Here is a 20,362-nt window from a genome sequence, read left to right on the forward strand (position 1 = left end):
TGTCCTTTGTTGAAGCTCATTGATTTTGGTCCTGCTATCATTGTAAAAAGCTTCCTTCTCCAACTGTAGCTGCTTATGCTTATGCTTCAGTTTATTGGTGAGCTTATTCAGCTCTTCCTGAAGCTGGGAGGTCTTGTGTTGCTTCGCCGTCTTCAGACTCCCAAGTTGCTTCTTAAGCAGCCTCTTTCTTCATCTCCCATTTTAACTCAACCTCCAACAGCAGTTGCTGGACTTGGTGGGGATGTTGCTATTGGCCCAGATCTCCTGCAGTTGCTCCTGCAGCTTTTCTGTTTGCTGAAGGATTTGAAGTGGCAGCTGAATCTGAAGTGGAAGCAAAGTGCTGCCTTTCTGCTCCAGTATGTGTTGTCCATCCACAGTGACTTTCACCTCCTGTAACTTCCTGATTGTCTGTTACATTAATCATGTCTGGCTGCGCTTTCCAGAGTGCTCTGTCAGGAACCGCAGGACTTGTTCACCCTCTGTTTCAGCTCCTGGGAACTTGTCCTGTTGCCTAGTTCATTTTCCACCATTGTGGCCTGGTGGCCATCAGCCTGGCATATCTTGGACTGTGAGTCCAATGCATTGCTTCTCCTCTAGAGTCAGGTCTTCCTGACCTTGAGTACTGGTGCCAGCTGCCCTGTGACAGGAAGCACTCTGTATAACACAGGTCCCAGAAATTCCCCAAAATAATTCCTAGAGCGTCTGTTTTAGAAAAACATTTAATCTTGATTTTAAAATGTTCTGTGAGAGAGAATCCACCACAACCATTGCTAAATTGTTCCAATGATTAATTACTCTAACCATTAAAAATGTATGCCTTATTTCCAGTCTGAATTTGTCTAGCTTCAATTTCCAGCTATTGGATCGTATTATACCTTTCTCTGCTAGACGGAAGAGCCCATTATTAAATATTTTTCCCCAAGTAGATACTTATAGACTGTAATCAAGTCACCCTTTATTCTCTTTATTAAGCTAAATCTTGAGCTCCTTCAGTCTATCACTATAAAGCATATTTTCTAATCCTTTAATCATTCTTGTGGCTCTTCCCTGAACCTTTCTCAACATCCTTCTTGAACTGTGGACCCCAAAACTGGACACAATATTCCAGCAGCTGATGCACCAGTGCCAAATACAAATACAAACCTCTCTACTCCTCCGCAAGATTCCCCTGTGTATGCATCCAAGGATTGAATTCATCTTTCTGGCCACAGTGTTGCACTGGGAGCTCACGTTCAGCTGATTATCCACCATGACCCCCAAATCTTTATCAGAGTCACTACTTCCCAGGATAGAGTCCCCTATCATATCATTATTTTCTTTGTTCCTAAATATATACATTAACATTTAGCCAAACTTACCTGTTCATGCAGAGATCAACAATCAGTAGATCCACCTGTACATTGCTCCAACTCTAGAATTGTACCCTTTATATTGATAAGAAAGAGGACAATTAATGGCAATAGGGACTCTTGCTTCAAGGACATTCCAGAAGGGAATTCTCAGACAAGCTCTCTTGCAAGATAAAAACAATGGAAGGCCCAAAGATTTTTTTTTTTAATTGAGTTTGGAGAAGGAAGCTCTCCCTGAAGAACACCCACGCATACATCTCTTTTATTTGGGAAAAAAAGAAGCCAAAATACATACTGTAGAAATTTTACCTGTTTTCATAACTTCCCTCCCCACTTTTTTCTCCCCAAGCCACCATAACCCCCTCATAGCTAGTCAATAAAAGGTGGGAAAGGAAACTCATATACAAGAGTCTTCCTCCTGTTCAGCTTCCCAGATTTCATATATAGGGTGGGTTTAATAAAACAACAAATTTTCCATGAGAATTGCCATTAGGCTGGCCTCCTTCTGTAAGAATCTATCAGTTTCCCATGAAACCAGGTTCTAAGAGGTTCTGAGACTTATCAATCAAATTTCAGTGGGATTACAGTTCTGTAATTTAGGATAGAATTAGACCATTGGTGTATAATTATTTTACATATCTATAATAAATTTACTGAATGACCATCTTTTTATGGTTACAGGTTACGTAGAAGAGTGTGCCAAGAGTTCTCCCGTAGATTATTTCTGGTATAGAGAAACTTTAAATATTTCCACTTCCATTGATGATTCAGGCACCATACAGTGGTGGCTTTTACTGTGTTTAACATGTGCCTGGGGAGTACTGTATGTGTGCACAATCAGAGGCATTGAAACAACAGGAAAGGTACTACATTTTGTTTTATATGAGCGTGAGATATACAAATTCTATTGTGATTCCCTATTTATACAGGAGGACATGTGAAACTAGTCATATTATAAAAGCTACATATTTCATAAGCAAAAGTAATCCTATTGCTAATATCAATTTTTTAAAAAATCATAGAATCATAGAATGTCAGGGTTGGAAGGGACCTCAGGAGGTCATCTGGTCCAACCCTCTGCTCAAAGCAGGACCAATCCCCAGACAGATTTTTGCCCCAGATCCCGCCTCACAACTCACAACGCTGGGTTTAGCAGGCCAATGCTCAAACCACTGAGCTATCCCTCCCCCCAGCAATCTCAGCAATCCTTTTGAACAGGGAAGCAGGATGAATGGGGATTCAATTTATGTGTGGATTCAGTTGGATCCAGCTCCATGATCTCAACAAACCTTTCTCTCATTCTGTATCTTATTTACCTTTAAGATGTCTTAATGAAAGATCCAATAGACTGATCTTTTTGGTATGACCATTCTCAAATCATGTGTGTCTATCCTTATTTGGGTTTGTGCTCATCCCTCAATACTTACTATCTAAATACCAAATCCAAGGTTTTCAAAAATGAGTACCGGTACATAAAGTTAGGCTCCTAAGTGCATAGTTAAGCACTTAAATAAGTACCCTGATTTTTAAAAATGTTGAGCATTCAGCCGCTCCCAAATTTTTGTAATAGCAACAGAAATAATCAGACATCAGGTTGTAGATTTTTTTTTCATAGTTAGCGGTCATGACAGAATGACCTGACTTGAATGCTAAAGAGTTACAACTTGTCTTAAGTTGAGCACTGACTCAAAATATATATATTAATAACTCAAAATATATATGTGTACTGCATTTCTCAAACATAAGAGTTCCAACAGTATGTTAATCATGACCAATTTGACACTCTTTTCTATTGTTTATCTGTTGTTTCACATTTCATTGTTTTCTTCTCTCATTTCTTTATTTTTCATGAAACAGTATTTATCTCATACTTTTAAATATTTATATGTTCCTTCTCCAGGCAGTGTATGTAACATCAACTCTTCCTTATGTTGTGCTTACCATTTTCCTGATCCGTGGCTTGACATTGAAAGGGTCAGTCAATGGAATTGTATATCTCTTCACTCCCAATGTAAGTGATTGGATTCTTTTGTCTGTGAATGAGGCCATTAAGTAGATATCTGTATCATTAATGACAAGTAGAAAATAAACCCCTTCCATCAGTATGTATTCTGACTATCCTTCAGGCATCCTAAAAGCCATTTCCTTAAGGCTTGAGTTGGATGGTAGAGCCCTTCTTTGCATTAGAGCAATGGTTCCCAAACTTGGTTCACGGCTTGTTCAAGATAAGCCCCTGGCAGGCTGCGAGACCCTTTGTTTATCTGAGCGTCCGCAGGTACAGCTGCTTGCAGCTCCCAGTGGCTGCAGTTCACCGTTCCCGGCCAATGGGAGCTGCGGGAAGCGGCGCAGGCCAGGCCACCATTTCCCGCAGCTTCCAGTGGAACACATTAGGAAATTTTTAATAATTGCATGCTAGCCATTTGGGTCTTCTGTTGTAGTGGTAATTACGGTCTCAAACCTATCACCATATCATGCTGATTATTCTTTCAGACATGAAAGAATATATGCTCCCCTCAAATTATGTTGTTGAACTCCTGAATGGGCCTAGCCTCTGTCTGTCAGAGGGTGGAGATGGATGGCAGGAGAGAGATCACTTGATCATTGCCTGTTAGGTTCACTCCCTCTGGGGCACCTGGCATTGGCCACTGTCGGTAGACAGGATACTGGGCTAGATGGACCTTTGGTCTGACCCGGTACGGCCTTTCTTATGTTCTTATGGGCCAGAGGGATAATTCCAGAACAATGTGAACTGTTTTCTCACCTCCGACTACATTCTGCTTCTAGAATGCTTCCATACTCTACCAGTAGAAAGCACTCAGCCTGAGTTTGAAACATAAATGGTGGACGTAGGATGGGATTATAGTCCTATCTTGGAATTTTCTGTCCAGATATCTGTATTAAAATAGTTTATTTTCAGAGCAGTTTCTCACTAAAAGAAGTGTTCAGCTGCCATGGGAAGCCAAGATATCAGGGTTTATCTGTTGATCAATCAGTATTAAGTGGTACAACTTAAACACTTTTTGGAGGAAAGAGATAAGGAACCTACTGTCACCTACAGGAAGACGATTATTTGCATAATCTTGTCTTTTTATATATTTGTTTAAAAAACTACTTATATTTAATTTTAACACATAAGAAACACAAAGAAAAGAAGTTTATAAAAGCACTCATTTTGTTTGCTGTCCATGTTTTAAGAGTGAGAATTAACTATGTACCATCATCTCCAATGATCTTGTTCCAGTCACTAGTATGACTTTCTGATATTCAGCATAAGCTGTAATATTATACAACATAAGATGTCATATTATACATTCATGAAGCTTTTTGTCTGATACTTCAGGTTACTGAATTGGCTAACCCAGTCACATGGCTGGATGCTGGAGCCCAGGTGTTCTACTCTTTCTCCCTTGCCTTTGGAGGCCTCATCTCCTTCTCTAGTTACAATTCCATTCAGTAAGTAGCAAGCACAAAAAATACAATTTGATATCAGTATTTCATTATTTGAGATAAAGTGTTGCAGTTAGATTCTGCCCTTTAATTGCATAATTATTTAGGGCTGGATAGTTCTCAGCTAAAAAAGTTCAGAAGACTCAGACCCAGCACATCTTCTTTGGAGGGATAAAAGAGTACAACGTCAACCCCCTTTTCTCTGCATCCTTTGGAAGTCCTTGTTCTTTTCTCGTATCCTAGCAGAGCACACCAATGCACTATAATACTAATGAATTCAGCATAATAAAGCTGTATGATGTGAGTCACTACATACTGAATGTCTCCTCCCCTTTTCCCTCCCTCACCCTTTGGAGCAAAGCTGTAAAGCAGGGGAGGAAATGGCAAAATAGGCCAGTCTGTGGGAACTTGGTTTTTTCAGAACTCATCATGCCATGGGGTCCAGAAGCAGTGTAGAGTCACAAGGCTCCTGCATAGATAGCCAGAGCCTCTGTAGGGCTCAACAACTCTGTAAATTTAAGGAGCAGAATCCAAGTCAAGTCTGCAGCTGGGTAATCCCTGCTCCCTAAATAGGATAATTCCAAAGAAATTCCATCTTTGGGCAGTTCATGGCATTTCACATACTATGCCTGAGTTTTCTCCACACATAGTGGACAATAACAACGAGGAGTCCGGTGGCACCTTAAAGACTAACAGATATATTTGGGCATAAGCTTTTGTGGGTAAAAAACATACTTCTTCAGATGCATGGAGTGAAAATTGCAGATACAAGCATAAATATATATTGGCACATGAAGAGAAAGGAGTTACCTTACAAGTGGAGAACCAGTGTTGAAGGCCAATTCAGTCAGGGTGGATGTGGTCCACTCCCAATAATTGATGAGGAGGTGTCAATACCAAGAGAGGGAAAATTGCTTTTGTAGTGAGCCAGCCACTCCCAGTCCCTATTCAAGCCCAAATTAATGGTGTTAAGTTTGCAAATGAATTGTAGCTCTGCAGTTTCTCTTTGAAGTTTGTTTTTTTGTTGAAGAATGGCTACTTTTAAATCTGTTATTGAATGTCCAGGGAGATTGAAGTGTTCTCCTACTGGCTTTTGTATGTTACCATTCTTGATGTCCGATTTGTGTCCATTTATCCTTTTACGTAGAGACTGTCTGGTTTGGCCAAATGTACATGGCAGAGGGACATTGCTGGCACATGATGGCATCTTTCACATTAGTAGATGTACAGGTGAATGAGCCCCTGATGGTGTGGATGGTGTGGTTGGGTCCTATGATGGTGTCGCTAGAGTAGATGGGGTTTGTTACAGGGATTTGTTACAGGGATTGGTTCCTGGGTTAGTGTTTCTGTGGTGTGGTGTGTAGTTGCTGGTGAGTATTTGCTTCAGGTTCGGGGGCTGTCTGTAAGCAAGGATTGGCCTGCCTCCCAAGGCCTGTGAGAGTGGGGGATCGTTTTCCATGATAGGTTGTAGATCACTGATGATGTGCTGGAGAGATTTTAGCCGAGGGCTGTACGTGATGGCCAGTGGTGTATTTTCCTTGTTGGGCCTGTCCTGTAGTAGGTGACTACAATACCCACCTGGGGAAGTGAGGAAACAGTTTGACAGAGTTAGACGGGTACCCAGAAGTCACCTACTACAGAACAGGCCGAACAAGGAAAATAACAGAACCCCACTGGCCATCACGTACAGCTCCTGGCTAAAACCTCTCCAGCGCATCATCAATGATCAACACCTCCTCATCAATTATTGGGAGTGGACCACATCCACCCTGACTGAATTGGCCTTCAACACTGGTTCTCCACTTGTAAGGTAACTCCCTTCTCTTCATGTGCCAATATATATTTATGCCTGTATCTGCACTTTTCACTCCATGCAACTGAAGAAGTGGGTTTTTTACCCACAAAAGCTTATGCCCAAATAATATCTGTTAGTCTTTAAAGTGCCACCAGACTCCTCATTGTTTTTGTGGATACAGACTAACACGGCTACCCCTCTGATACATAGTGGACAATGTAGTCCTTTGATTTTTCAGAGTCCAGATAATGCATTTCTTCCTTCACTTCATTCAAGCAAAACTCCCTTTAACTTCACCAAGCTTTTTGTCTGAATAGACAAATTAAAGATTGCAGGATTTGGTCTCAAGAAATACATTACATCCCCTGAGAGATAAAATATATTATGAAGTCAATAGAAATTATCATAAATGGATGGAGTTGGGGTCTGAGTTATGCTAACCAGAAAGTTACAGGCACTTTGTAACCAAATATCAGATGTGCCCATTTGCTATGGGATTCTCATTATACAAAATGTAATGTGTTTAATATAGGGGTAACTGGATGAAATTTAGTGGCAGGTGAGACATAGAAGTTCACACTAGATAACTTAATAGTCTCTTCTGGCCTTAAACTCTATGAATGTATGTAATGTGTGTGTCACAGTTTCAGGGTACTGCATCTGTATCCACCCCTCCATGGTCCACACCAGGAGTGCCTAGTCAGGTTCTCAGGTCTCTAGCAGTTACCTGTCTCTAGTCAGGGATTCTTGTCCCACTCCCTTCTGATCAGGACATTTTAAGGTGGCTCAGCTCCCTATGATATCCCCAGCAAGCCAGTCTTCCTAACGACCAGTGCCTGTATGTTGCTTTCTCTCCAAGGGCTATGAACTGTGTACTGCCAGCAGTTACAGGTTACCTCACAGCTTTTTCTCAGCAAGAACATTTATTCTTAAAGTAAAAGCATACAGAGAAAATATAACAACAACAATAAACAGATTTAAACACACTAAACTTATTATGTTTTCTGGATGAGAAAGTAGTTCCTGAGTCAGTTTAAACACAGTCTTTTTATATTAAAAATCCCTTTCTTTGTCTCTTGGTCTCTGGGAAACCGAGTTTGAACCAGAATATGCAAGCCTCCCAGGGACTGATACCTCTCTGGAGGTGTTTACGAAGTGATTCACTTTAATCACTCCCCACTGTTTTGGTTCATGGAGGAGCTGTGATACCCCTCTTCCTTGGAGTTGCATATAATTTATGGCCCACCGTGATACGTAAACTTAATACAATATGGTCCCCAAAGATATTGCATAGGGTTGCAATATCTGTCACAGTGTATATGATGCATCTTGCCTTATTTGAGCACACTATTCTGGATGTGAATGCACAGAACTTCTCATTGTTTCATGATCGTTGTGAGTATCTCTCATCCAAGATGAAGTTTTCAAATACAGGTGAAATACACCTCAAAAATGTAGGTGTGCTCTTTGTGCCAGAGATAGCTTTAATTTACACACGCAGATAACTGGCATTTGGGGCCCTCAGGGCCTCTAGGTGCAGAGCCCCCATGAATTTGGGGGATAGATACAAGTCAAGGATAATTTTTTTTAAAAAAGTTTCTAGCCTTTTTTATTGTATAGAAAACCTTAAAACAAATATAAGCCATGCAAGAGTTCATGATTTGTAAGGGGTAAAATATAAACTGGTCACTAGGGCTGACACTCTGTCACAGTGATTAGGAAAAGTCACATTATTCCTATCCTTCCCCCAACAAAACCATCTTGCAAGTGATACTCTTACATTCTATATTCTTATATTAACATAACACAAGAACTAGGGGTCACCAAATGAAATTAATGGGAAACAGGTTTAAAACAAACAAAAGGAAGTATTTCTTCACACAATGCACAGGCAACCTGTGGAACTCTTTGCCAGAGGATGTTATGAAGTCCAAGACTGTAACAGGGTTCAAAAAAGAACTAGATAAGTTCATGTTGGATAGGTCCATTGATGGCTATTTGCCAGGATGGTGTCCCTAGCCTCTGTTTGCCAGAAGCTGGGAACGGGTGACACTTGATGATTATCTGTTCTGTTCTTTCCCTCTGGGGCAACTGGCATTGGCCGCTATCGGAAGACAGGACACTGGGCTAGGTGGAGCTTTGGTCTGACCCAGTATGGCCGTTCTTATATTCTTATTCTAATTCATCCTCTAACACATTAATAATTTAGCTTAATTACAACTTTATTTCTTCAAGTATAACTTTTGCACGTGATTGATTAATTATAACTATTGAAAATTTGATGTAGCTGTGTTATTCCTTCAATCTAATTAAAGACAAAAATGACTGAGCAATGTTAAAGTTTTTAATGATACAGTTTTTAATTAAGTTTATCTCAACTTAGTTAACAGATTTGTTTCTAAACTCTCAGAAAACTTTTTATATACATATAAATTAGTGTCCTGATCCTATGATAATCCCAATAACCAATTTTTAATATTATATATATACACTGGCGAAAATTCATTGATGTTTCGGTCTTTTGCTTTACAGCAACAACTGTGAGAAAGATGCTGTGATTATCTCTATAATCAATGGTTTCACATCCATTTATGCAGCAACTGTCATATACTCCATCATTGGGTTCAGGGCAACAGAGAGATATGATGACTGTTTCGGCAGGTAAATTGTAATAAAACCTAATTACACAGACTTTTGTTTAGCATGAGTGGAAGCAGCCTGACTTTCCACACCATTAGTTCAGTTAGAATTATTCTGTTATTCATGTTATTCACTTGCTTGCACAAGGAGCCCTATGGACCAGTTACAGGATCTGGTCCCATATTGCTGACTGTAACTTAAAAAAAAAATCATGATCATGTGCAAGATCAATAACTTTTGATCATCTGATTTTCTAAGATGTGTTTATTTAATTGTAAATGAAAAGTAAATAAACCAAAATGATGGTACCATAATGAGTGGCAGTTGTTTGACCTGTCCTCCTTTTCCACCTATAGGCACCCTATCCTTGGAAGGTTCTGAACAGTGATGTTTTAGAGAGTTAAAACCGTTCAGTCATTGATATTCCATTTTGTCAATATAGTTCTTTCAGAAATAGCTATTAAGGAGGCAATTTCCATTGGCACAGAGGTAGATCAAATTGGCAAAATATCCACCACTACCCATGAATACTGAAATAACTATAGTTTTACATGTAATGAGACAATTTACCACTAGCATAATCAGGCATAAACCACTGAATTCAGCAGAACTGTGTATGCTTACTAGGGCTGATCAAATATTTCAGTGAAAATATTTTTGCAGAAAATTGGGTTTTCCACCAAACCTTTTTTGTGTGTGTGTATGTGAAAAGGAATTGTTTTCCACTGAATTTTCCACTGAATTTTTATTTATGTTTTTTGTCAAAAAACTAAATGCCTGAAAACCAAAAATAAGTTAGCCAAAACCCAAGATATTTTGATTCAGATATCCTGCTATGGTTTGTCATGAGAGTTGTAGTTTGGTTTCCTCGTGTCCCCATTCTCCTGTATAAACTAGGCTCCTCAGCTGGACTATATCTTCCATGATGCACCAAAGCTGGGGACTCCCATGATGCAACCATTTCTCTTCACTGTGAGGTGAGACCATGGTGCATCACAGGAGATATAATCCATCCATAGAACCCAGGCTATAAAGGCGAATGGTAGCATGAGAAACCATAACTACAACTCTCATGAGGCCCTGGCATAATTTCTGAATTGTAGAATTTCAGTTTTTGATTTTTTGAAAGAAAATTTGAACTTTTCCATGGAAGATTTAGACAATTTTTTTTTTAAGTCCACATCCAACTATCTCTAAAGCTCACACCAGCAATGAATATGTCCCAACTATTTTGTGGAACCAGTTCTGCTGATATCTATTTATGAAAGTAATTTCTTTAATTGTAAAAGTTAACATAATTTTGAATATCTTTATATTCACTATTACCAGTAAGTATTTAAAAAGAGTAATTAAAATTCTTATTTGACCCAAAATGTCTGCATAATAAATGCAAGAATAGCTGGTATACCCTATTATACACTTCTACATGACCCAAGTGGGAACAAGTGAGTAATTTTTGTTTGGTTTATTTGAGCAGGATTTAGAGAATTTTTCTTTATCATAATTTAGGGGCAGATTTTCAGCCCCAGGTCTCCAGATGTCTGTGTGCAGATTTGAGTATGCACATACCAGTACGAGTTCTTTGCAGGAGCAAACAATTGTATGTGCACTTTGGGGCACATCCTCAGCCAAGTAGCCAGACTGAGTAGTTGAGCTGGGCAATGATGCGATGTGTGTAGAAAATGGTGAGAATCATCTCCCCTCTCCCTGTCCCCTGGCTGCCCCCGGAACGCCTGCCCCTGACTGCCCCCCACTGCCCCATCCAACCCCCTCTCCTTCCTGACTGCCCCACCGGGACCCCTGCCCCCATTCAACCCCCTGTCTTGCCCCGACCGCCCGACCCCTATCCACACCTCTGCCCCCTGACCACCGCCCCGAACTCCCCTGCCCTCTATCCAATCCCCCCTGCTCCCTGCCCCCTTACCACGCTGCCTGGAGCCGCCGCCACCACCACGCAGCTCAGAGCTCTGGGTCAGGCTGGGCTCTGCAGCTGCGCTGCCCCAGGAGCTCACAGCCCCGCCGCCCAGAGCATTGCGCTGGGGGCGGAGTGAGCGAGCTGAGGCTGCGGGGGAGAGGGGACAGCATGGGAGGGGCCAGGGGCGAGCCTCCCGGACCAGGAGCTTGGGGGCTGGGCAGGACGGTCCCGCAGGCTGGATGTGGCCTGCAGGCCGTAGTTTGCCCACCTCTGTCCTATGAGAAGTCATACATATGAAAAGAATCTGGGGGTTATAGTGGATCACAGACTGAATGAGAGTCAATAGTGTGATGCAATTGTGAAGTATCATTTTGAAGTATATTAACAGGAATGTTGTGTGTAAGACATTGGAGGTAATTGTCTCACTCTACTCAATACTGGTAAGGCCTCAGCTGGAGCACTGCATCCAGTTCTGAGCACCACAGTTTAGGAAAGATGTGGACAAATTGGAGGAGAGCAACAAAAATGATAAAGGTTTAGAAAACCTGAACTATGAGGAAAAGTCAAAAATACTGAGCATGTTTAGGCTTGAGAAAAGCAGAGTGAGAGGATACCTGAAAACTGTCTTCAACATGTTAAGGGATCTTACAAAGAGGATGGTGATCAGTATGTCTGTTCACATGGTCATCGTGCTGGTCAGGGCTTCTTCACTGAATCTGGACTACTCTTCCAGCCTGACTGCAGCTGTGCACTTGCCAGCTTCCTGGGTTCGTTTTCTACCCCTGGTTTCATCCTGATCTGACAGTGATGTCCTTGAAGCACTGTCAGCTGGAATTTGTACCTGCAAAACTCAGTGAGCTTCCTGGCTCTCAGTCCTGTACGCAGACAACTAGACAAATACAACACCTTTCTTTATTGTGTCTTCTTTATGACAATGAGACATGGAATTAATGATAATTTATTTGATGATGAATATGAAATCTTAGGTTGGTTATATACAAACATTAATTTCCAATTATTTATATTTCACTTCTACAGAAATATTCTTACCCTGACAAATGCTTTCGATTTGCCAGAAGGTAATGTAACCCAGGAAAACTTTGAACAGATGCAGAAGTGGTGTAACATGACTGATCCAGTGACTTTTGTAGGCCTTAAGTTTGAGACCTGTAACCTCGAAAGTTTCTTAACTGATGTAAGTTGACACTATAGATGGAATCTGTAGAATTACTACAGGGTGAGCTGGTAACAACCCTTATTTAAGTTTCTTAACGCTTTCCATTATAAAGGATTCTTGCAACCTTTTCTATGAGATGCTTTTACATCTACTCCATTTACAGCATGCTTTTGATATTTGGTAGAAGGAATGCCCTTGGACTAGGGCCCTTTGGCCCATGAAAATCCATTCAGCTTTTGCTGAGCTATAAACTGTTAAACATTGACATTTCCCTCCTCTCACTTTCATTCCTCAGGAAACTTTTGGCAGCCAGCCAGAATAATAACTAAACCCACAAATATTCTAAGCCCAGGTTCACTGTACTGTCAAAGTGGTGGCAGACAACACCACACTGGAAAAGCCTAGGAGCTGCCAGAGCAGCAATAGTGGGAGAAAAGAAAGAAAGGCTGGATTCCCAGCCTGGACCCAAAACATGGCCCATGTCTCCCTCTGGGGAACAATGTGGGGCAGGATTTCCCTCAGGTGAGGAGAGAGAATTGGGCCAAGTTCCCCACTCTAACCAACCCCAGCCAACCCTGGACCCATCCAGCCCCTCTCCGGGACAACAACCTTCTCTTGCTGCCAGCTAACCCTGTAATTCAGTTAGTTGCAGCCAGTGCTGCCATGCTAAAGGTTTAGGTTTCAAACCCTGCTGATGATTGGTTGGTGGGAAGGGGTTGTTACAGTTGTATATAACAGAATTTTATTTTTACCTTTCTCTTTTAGAAAAGTTAGGAAAATACATATGAAAAAAACTACTTTGAGGTAACTATTTAGGTTGTAAAAGACAAGCACTCAAAAGTTAGGGAATGTCAGATTTACAGTTCCCTGGACATCTAATTTAGACCCTTTGTGTATATGCATTAGGATACTGTCTTTAATTACATGATCACATACTATATTTTCGACAGGATTTTCACATACTATATTTTCCTTATTCAGTGCACAGGATGGATGCACAAATTGGGGAAATCAAGATTGCTCTTGCATTTGTAAATCTGGTATTTTCAAGCTTTTGAGTGCTTGACTTTGCAAACTAAATAACATTTAACATATATTAAAAAACTGTGGATATTTTTAAAAGGTTGTATTTGGGTTTATTGCCCATGAAATAGGAGTGGTTTCAGAGCATAACTCAAACTGTCTTACTGAATTGCAATGTGTAAACTGCACTTCTAGTTATAGTGATGCTCTGTTTAGGATTGATGTTGTTCTATGAAAATGTGAGTTCACAAAAAGAGTACCTCTAAAGACTGCCTCCATCTAAATTAGCTTGTTGGGCTTGTTATAATCTGATATAATGCCTCCATCTGCACAGTGGCTTATTACCGAAGTCCTTTTCGACCACAACTCCCAGTGATTTCAGTGAGCATTCTATTCATGGCACAATTGTGGGACAGTGATAAGGAGGAAACTATAGGGAAAAAATTGGTTACATAGTTTGATTATATTTTATGTTATTGTCCATTCTGGAAACATTATCTCAGTAATATACTTTATATATGTTACAGTAAATATAATGCAGAATTAGGGTTGATTTATGAAAATAAATAGAAAAGTATAACTATAGTACAGTATAATTCATTACCATCTACGGTATACATGGAAGTATTTTTAAATGCTAAATAGTGTCAGTGCTCCTAAGTTTTGAGTCTGCTGTCATTTCTCTACAGGGAGTTGAAGGAACTGGCTTGGCTTTTATAGTCTTCACTGAAGCCATCACCAAAATGCCTGTCTCACCTTTGTGGTCCATTCTCTTCTTTATCATGCTGTTCTGCTTAGGCTTGTCATCTATGTTTGGAAACATGGAAGGTGTTCTTGTACCTTTGCAAGATCTTAATATCGTACCCAAAAAATGGCCTAAGGAACTTCTTACAGGTAGGTATTGTATGGCTCTTCAGTATCTCTTATCTTTAAAGAAATTTGGAATTGTCTTCAGTCTTAAAATTAGTTAGAAGTGAACAGTTAAGTATCTGACATTTCTTACTAGTTTTTATGCTTTACTCTATGCCTAAAATATTTGACTTTGCTCTTTATTTACAGGTTTGATTTGTGCAGGGTCTTATTTGCTTGCCTTTATTTTTGTGCTGAATTCTGGTAACTACTGGCTGGCACTATTTGACAGTTTTGCCGGATCCATTCCCTTGCTGATAATTGCTTTTTGCGAGATGTTTTCAGTCGTCTACATTTATGGGATAGACAGGTATGAAATAAACATAGGCTTAAGTGTTGTAGAAACTATGCAGGAATGAATGAAGACCATAGCTGCCATCTTACTATACCCCAGTGCATGTCTGCTCTCTAATGGAATTCACAGGAATTACACAAACATAATTTAGCCTTTGTAATATAATGTTTTTAAAAAAACTCTCTCAATGAACAGAGAAAAATATCTGTTAAGATTTAGTGTTCTTGATTTATACTGTAGATTAAAGGTACTCAGCTTTTCTGCCAACAGGTAATAGTAATCCGTAATTGATAACTGACTACACACCTAAAACAAAAACTAAATAATTTTCAGAAGGGTTGCAAGAGAATAATATACTTAGCAAGTGTTCAAGAGCAGAGTAAACCGCTAAACCGTCAGTGGAAATATACCTGTATTTTATAGTATTGATTCATTGTAAATACACTTAGACTTCTTTACTTCTTAACTTTCTGATTTAGTTAATTATTTCTGGTAATAATGATGAGATGATAGCAGCGATTGAGGTGTCAGAAGATGATGGTCCTGGAGCAAATTGATAATTTATAAAGCAGTAAGTCACCAGGCCTAGCTGCATATTCAAGACTTCTTCTTTGAGTAGTGTCCCTATGGGTGCTCCACTGTAGGTGTATCTGTGCCCCGAGCCTCTAATCAGAGATTTTAGGTAGCAGTGTCCATTCGGCCCGCACATGCGCTCTCCCTCACCCGTTGTTTGCCTTGAGTCTATCTAGTGCTGCGCATGTGAATTGTCCCCAGTTCCTTCTCAACCGCCTTTGGCCTCAAACGGAGCGAGAAGTTGACTCTTCCTTCTCTGCATCATTAGTTTAAGTAGTAGTTATTTTTAGTCTTTTTGTTGTCTTTAATCGTTTCTGTTTACCCTGTTGGGATTTTTTAAAAAGAACTTTTTTAAAGGTCCCCCTCCCCTTTCTGGTGGGATTGCCCCCACAGGGGCATATAGTAGTCTAGACTTTCTGTTTTTCTCAGTTACAAAAAATAAACATCTACCAGAGATGCAAAAAGAAGAGTTTCAGGCCATTTCCAAAGAGGACCAGTTAGTAGCCAGAACTGCGCTACAGATGGCATTGGACGCAGCAGATACAACAGCCCACTCAGTCAGCAGTGGTAATGAGATGGGCATCCTGATTACAGCTTTCCAAGTTGCCCAAAAAAGTACAGCCAATGGTTGAGAACCTCCCGTTCAAAGGCCCCAAGCTCTTCACTGATAAGACTGACACCTCTCTTCATACTCTGAAGGATTCCCAGGCCACGCTATGATCTCTGGGAATCTATACTGCTGGACAAAAGAGAAAATATGGCTCTCAACCACAGCACAGTTCACGACCACCTCAGTACCCACCATCACAGCGCTCTTACGAGCCACAATGTAAAAGATCTAGGGTACAAAAATGGAAGCAATTAGCCCCCCAGTCCATGACCTCCCAGCCCTCCTTCCCTAAGCACCTTTGATGGGTTTGTCACGGTCTCAAACAGCTGTTCCTTGGAACATCAACTGCCATCTATGCACCTGTCACGGCTCTTCGGAAGTCACCTGACCATCTTTCTCAGCGGTTGGCAGAATATCACCTCCGACAGATGGATCTTGAAGATTATTTTGAATTGTTATGCCATTCAATTCGCATCCCTCCCCCATAGCCACCCTCCTTCCCTGTCCCTTTTTAGGGACTCTTCTCATGAGAACCTATTTTTCCAGAAAACAGATCATATGTTATGTTTAGGGACCAGAGAATCAGTCCTGATGCAACTCAGAGGCAAGGGGTTTTACTCACATTATTTCCTGATCCCCAAGATGAAGAGGTTGGAGGCCCATTCTAGATCTAAGGGCATTAAACAGATATGTGCACAGCTATAGAGCAAAGAGATTGGTTTCTAGCCTTGGACCTATAAGATGCCTACTTCCACATCTCGATACAACTGTCACACAGGAAGTTCCTACGGTTCACCTTTGGCCAGAACCATTATTAATACAGGGTGCTCCCATTCGGCTTCTCATCTGCACCCAGGGTATTCCCCAAGGTTCTCTCTGTCATAGCAGCACACCTGCAAACATTAGGCATTGTTATATACCCATACCTTGACGACTGCCTCCTCAGGGCTCCCTCATTTAAGGATGCCATACAAGCCACTCAGACGACCATGCGCACATTTTCGCAACTGGGCCTACAGCTCAACACCCAGAAATCAGCACTCACCCAAGTACAGCGACTGGAGTTTATTGGTGCTGAACTTGACACAGTACAAGTGAGAGCATTCTTCCTGCTGTACAGGTTCACCACCCTCACAAGTCTCATCGAGACAGTCCAGGCCAGTCCACAAACATCGGCCAGGAATTGTCTACAGCTGCTTGGTCATATGGCAGCATGCACCTTCATCACGCCACACGCTTGGTTGTTCATGAGGTGTCTGCAGATGTGGCTCAGATCTCTCTATTCCCCAAACAAGGACAGACTAAGCAAACCACTATCATTGCACTGTAAAGCACTCCCTGGACTAGTGGAAAGACCCATCCAATGTCCGATCAGGTGTTCCGTTCGTACAACCATCACCGACTCTGATGAAGGATGCCTCCCTAATAGGCTGGGAGCATTAAGGGTTGTCAGGAATGCCTGTGCACACTTTCTCCCATTCATCAAGAACATCCATACAAAGGTCATGATAGACAATATGACCTGTATGTTTTACATAAATTGCCAGGGAGGCTTCGGATCTCACTCCCTCTGTACAGAAGCACTCAAACTTTGGAATTGGTGCAACCATCACAACATGCTCATCTAAGCCGTCTACCTACCAGGCATACAGAACATGACAGCCAACAGTCTCAGTCAGAACTTTTCACATGACCACGAATGGGAACTAAATTCAGAGGTGCTTCACGACATATTTGCCTTTTGGGGAACCCTGACTATAGAGCTCTTCACTACTTACTGGAACAAGAAATGTCCTCGCTACAACTCCAAGACAGGCCTGTGGAAACAGTCTCTGGGTGATGCCCTCATTCTCCCATTCCCCACCTTTTATACACCTTTCCCCCATTTTCTTTACTATCCAAGGTCCTGTTGACAATACAATGAGACAAAGCAAGAGTTATTTTGATTGCCCCCTCCTGGCCAAGGTAAGGTTGGTTCCCTTACCTGGCATAGATGGCAGTATGTCCTCTGGTCTGTCTTTGGCCCATTTTCAAAATGACTTTCTCAAAACTACAGACTGATCCTTTACCCCAACTTGTGGATCTTCCGTCTCTTGAATCCTTCTTGGTTCCAATATTGAATCCTTCTTGGTTCCAATACTTAGAGGTAGTATGCTCTGACAAGGTGTTTCTACACAGCCAAAATCGACCACTCAGCATACTTACCTGCAAAAATGGAAACAATTCCAAATTTGGTGTCATTCTAAGTACATAGACCTGACATCATCCTCCCTCCCTCTGATTTTAGACTACATTTTAGACCTCAAAAAATCAGAACTCTCTCTCAGCTCCCTTAAAGTACATCTAGCACTCATAATGGCCTTCCACTATCAAGTAGATGGATACTCAGTGTTCGCTCACCCACTGACACATAAGGGCATTGGAAACCTGTTCCTGCAGGTGAGACTCCAACCTTGGATCTTAATCTAGTTCTCAGAGCCTTGACTAGCCTCCCTTTGACCCCATGATGACTTACTCTCTTTCACACCTGTGAATGAAGACAGCATTTCTGGTTGCCATCACCTCAGCTAGGCGCATAGAAGAAATAGCAGCCCTGATGGCACACCGGCCACTCACAGTCTTTTTTAAAGAAAAAGTAACATTTACGCCGCATCACAAGTTTCTCCCTAAAAAGTAGCTTCTGTTTTTCATATGAATCAAAAATCCATCTTCCTGTTTTTTCCCAAAACCTCATCATGATAACAGGGAAGCGATTCTGCATATGCTAGATGTTAGAAAAATGCTAGCATTCTACTTGGACAGGACTAAGGACTTTAGGAAGTCTCCTAAAATCTTTTGTTCATGGAAAGGTAGCCTTTTATTTTATTTAAAGTGAACTTTGTAATGTGGTATTACACCACCATGGGTTCAGCTCTGGCAGATACAGTTTCAAGCTTAACAGAGTGAAAGTCACCTCTGCTACTTGCTTCAGAGTTAGAGTCTCTATGAACACATAAAGACTAAGGGTAATCACTGGATAATTAAGATGCTAAAGGAGCACTCAAGGAAGATAAGGCCATTGCAAAGAAAGTAAATGAATTCTTGGTGGGAGGAGGGGTCCGGCGGCGGAGCAAAAAAAACAAAACAAAAACAAACACCAGTGCTGCTGGCGGAGCGAAATATCGGGACAAACACTTAAATATCGGGACGGTACAATTAGGGTGACCAGATGTCCCAATTTTATAGGAACAGTCCCGAATTTTGGGGCTTTTTCTTATATAGGCACCTATTACCCCCCACCTCCTGTCCCGATTTTTCACACTTGCTGTCTGGTCATCCTAATTACAATATTCTCCGTCTTATTGTCTATCCCATCCCACTCCTTATGTATCTTAAAATCTTATTTGCTTTTTCGATTGCAGCTGCACATTGATGAGCAGAGCTGTCCACAGTAATGCCAGGGTAGCCAGGGTACCTTTCCTGAGTACATACAGTTAGTTTAGAACCCTGTAAGGTGTATGGAGGGGAAAATGTAAACAACTCAATCTGCATTTGTTGACACTGAATTTAATTTGCCATCATGTTGATCATTCACCTAGTTTGTTTAACATAAGAACGGCCATACTGGGTCAGACCAAAGGTCCATCTAGCCCAGTATCCTGTCTTCAATGCCAGATGCTCCAGAGGGAATAAACAGGTAATCATCAAGTGATCCATTCCCTGTTGCTCATTCCCAGCTTCTGGCAACAGAGGCTAGGGACACCATCCCTGCCCATCCTGGCTAATAGCCATTGATGGACCTATTCTCCATGAATTTATCTGATTCTTTTTTGAACCCGGTTATAGTCTTGGCTTCACAACATCCTCTGGCAAAGAGTTCCACAGGTTGACTATGCGTTGTGTGAAGAAATACTTCCTTTTTTTGTTTTAAACCTGCTGCCTATTCATTTCATTTGGTGACCCCTAGTTCTTGTGTTATGAGAAGGAGTAAATAACATTTCCTTATTTACTTTCTCCACACCAGTCACGATTTTATAGACCTCTATTACATCCCCCTTAGTCGTCTCTTTTACAAGCTGAAAAGTCCCAGTCTTATTAATCTCTCCTCATATGGAAGCCATTCCATACCCCTAATCATTTTTGTTGCCCTTTTCTGAACCTTTTCCAATTCCAATATATCTTTTTTGAGATGGGGCGACCACATCTGCACGGAGTATTGAAGATGTGGGCGTACCATGGATTTATATAGAGGCAATATGATATTTTGTCTTATTATCTATCCCTTTCTTAATGATACCCAACATTCTGTTCACTTTTTTGACTGCTGCTGCGCATTGAGTGGATGTTTTCAGAGAACTATCCACAATGACTCCAAGATATCTTTCTTGAATGGTAACAGCTTATTTAGACCCCATCATTTTATAGGTATAGCTCAGATTATGTTTTCCAATGAGCATTACTTTGCATTTATCAACATTGAATTTCATTTGCCATATTGTTGCCCAGTCACCCAGTTTTGTGAAAACCTTTTGTAGCTCTTTGCAGTCTGCCTGGGATTTAACTATCTTGAGTAGTTTTGTATCATCTGCAAATTTTGCCACCTCACTATTTACCCTTTTTTTCCAGATCATTTATGAATATGTTAAATAG

General features: G+C 41.0%; 1 protein-coding gene across 1 annotated transcript in view; it reads left to right on the forward strand.

Moving 5' to 3' along the window:
* SLC6A19 (solute carrier family 6 member 19) overlaps window positions 1-20,362 on the forward strand; it is a 71,693-nt gene that overhangs the window by 38,145 nt on the left and 13,186 nt on the right. Inside the window, exons 4-10 of the mRNA XM_065400050.1 lie at window positions 2,031-2,212; window positions 3,250-3,360; window positions 4,690-4,802; window positions 9,124-9,252; window positions 12,185-12,341; window positions 14,036-14,240; window positions 14,406-14,565. Of these exons, the coding sequence (XP_065256122.1) occupies window positions 2,031-2,212; window positions 3,250-3,360; window positions 4,690-4,802; window positions 9,124-9,252; window positions 12,185-12,341; window positions 14,036-14,240; window positions 14,406-14,565 (1,057 nt within the window). The remainder of the gene's footprint in view (window positions 1-2,030; window positions 2,213-3,249; window positions 3,361-4,689; window positions 4,803-9,123; window positions 9,253-12,184; window positions 12,342-14,035; window positions 14,241-14,405; window positions 14,566-20,362) is intronic.

The sequence above is a fragment of the Emys orbicularis genome, chromosome 2 (genome assembly GCF_028017835.1).
Source record: "Emys orbicularis isolate rEmyOrb1 chromosome 2, rEmyOrb1.hap1, whole genome shotgun sequence".
NCBI lineage: Eukaryota > Metazoa > Chordata > Testudines > Emydidae > Emys > Emys orbicularis.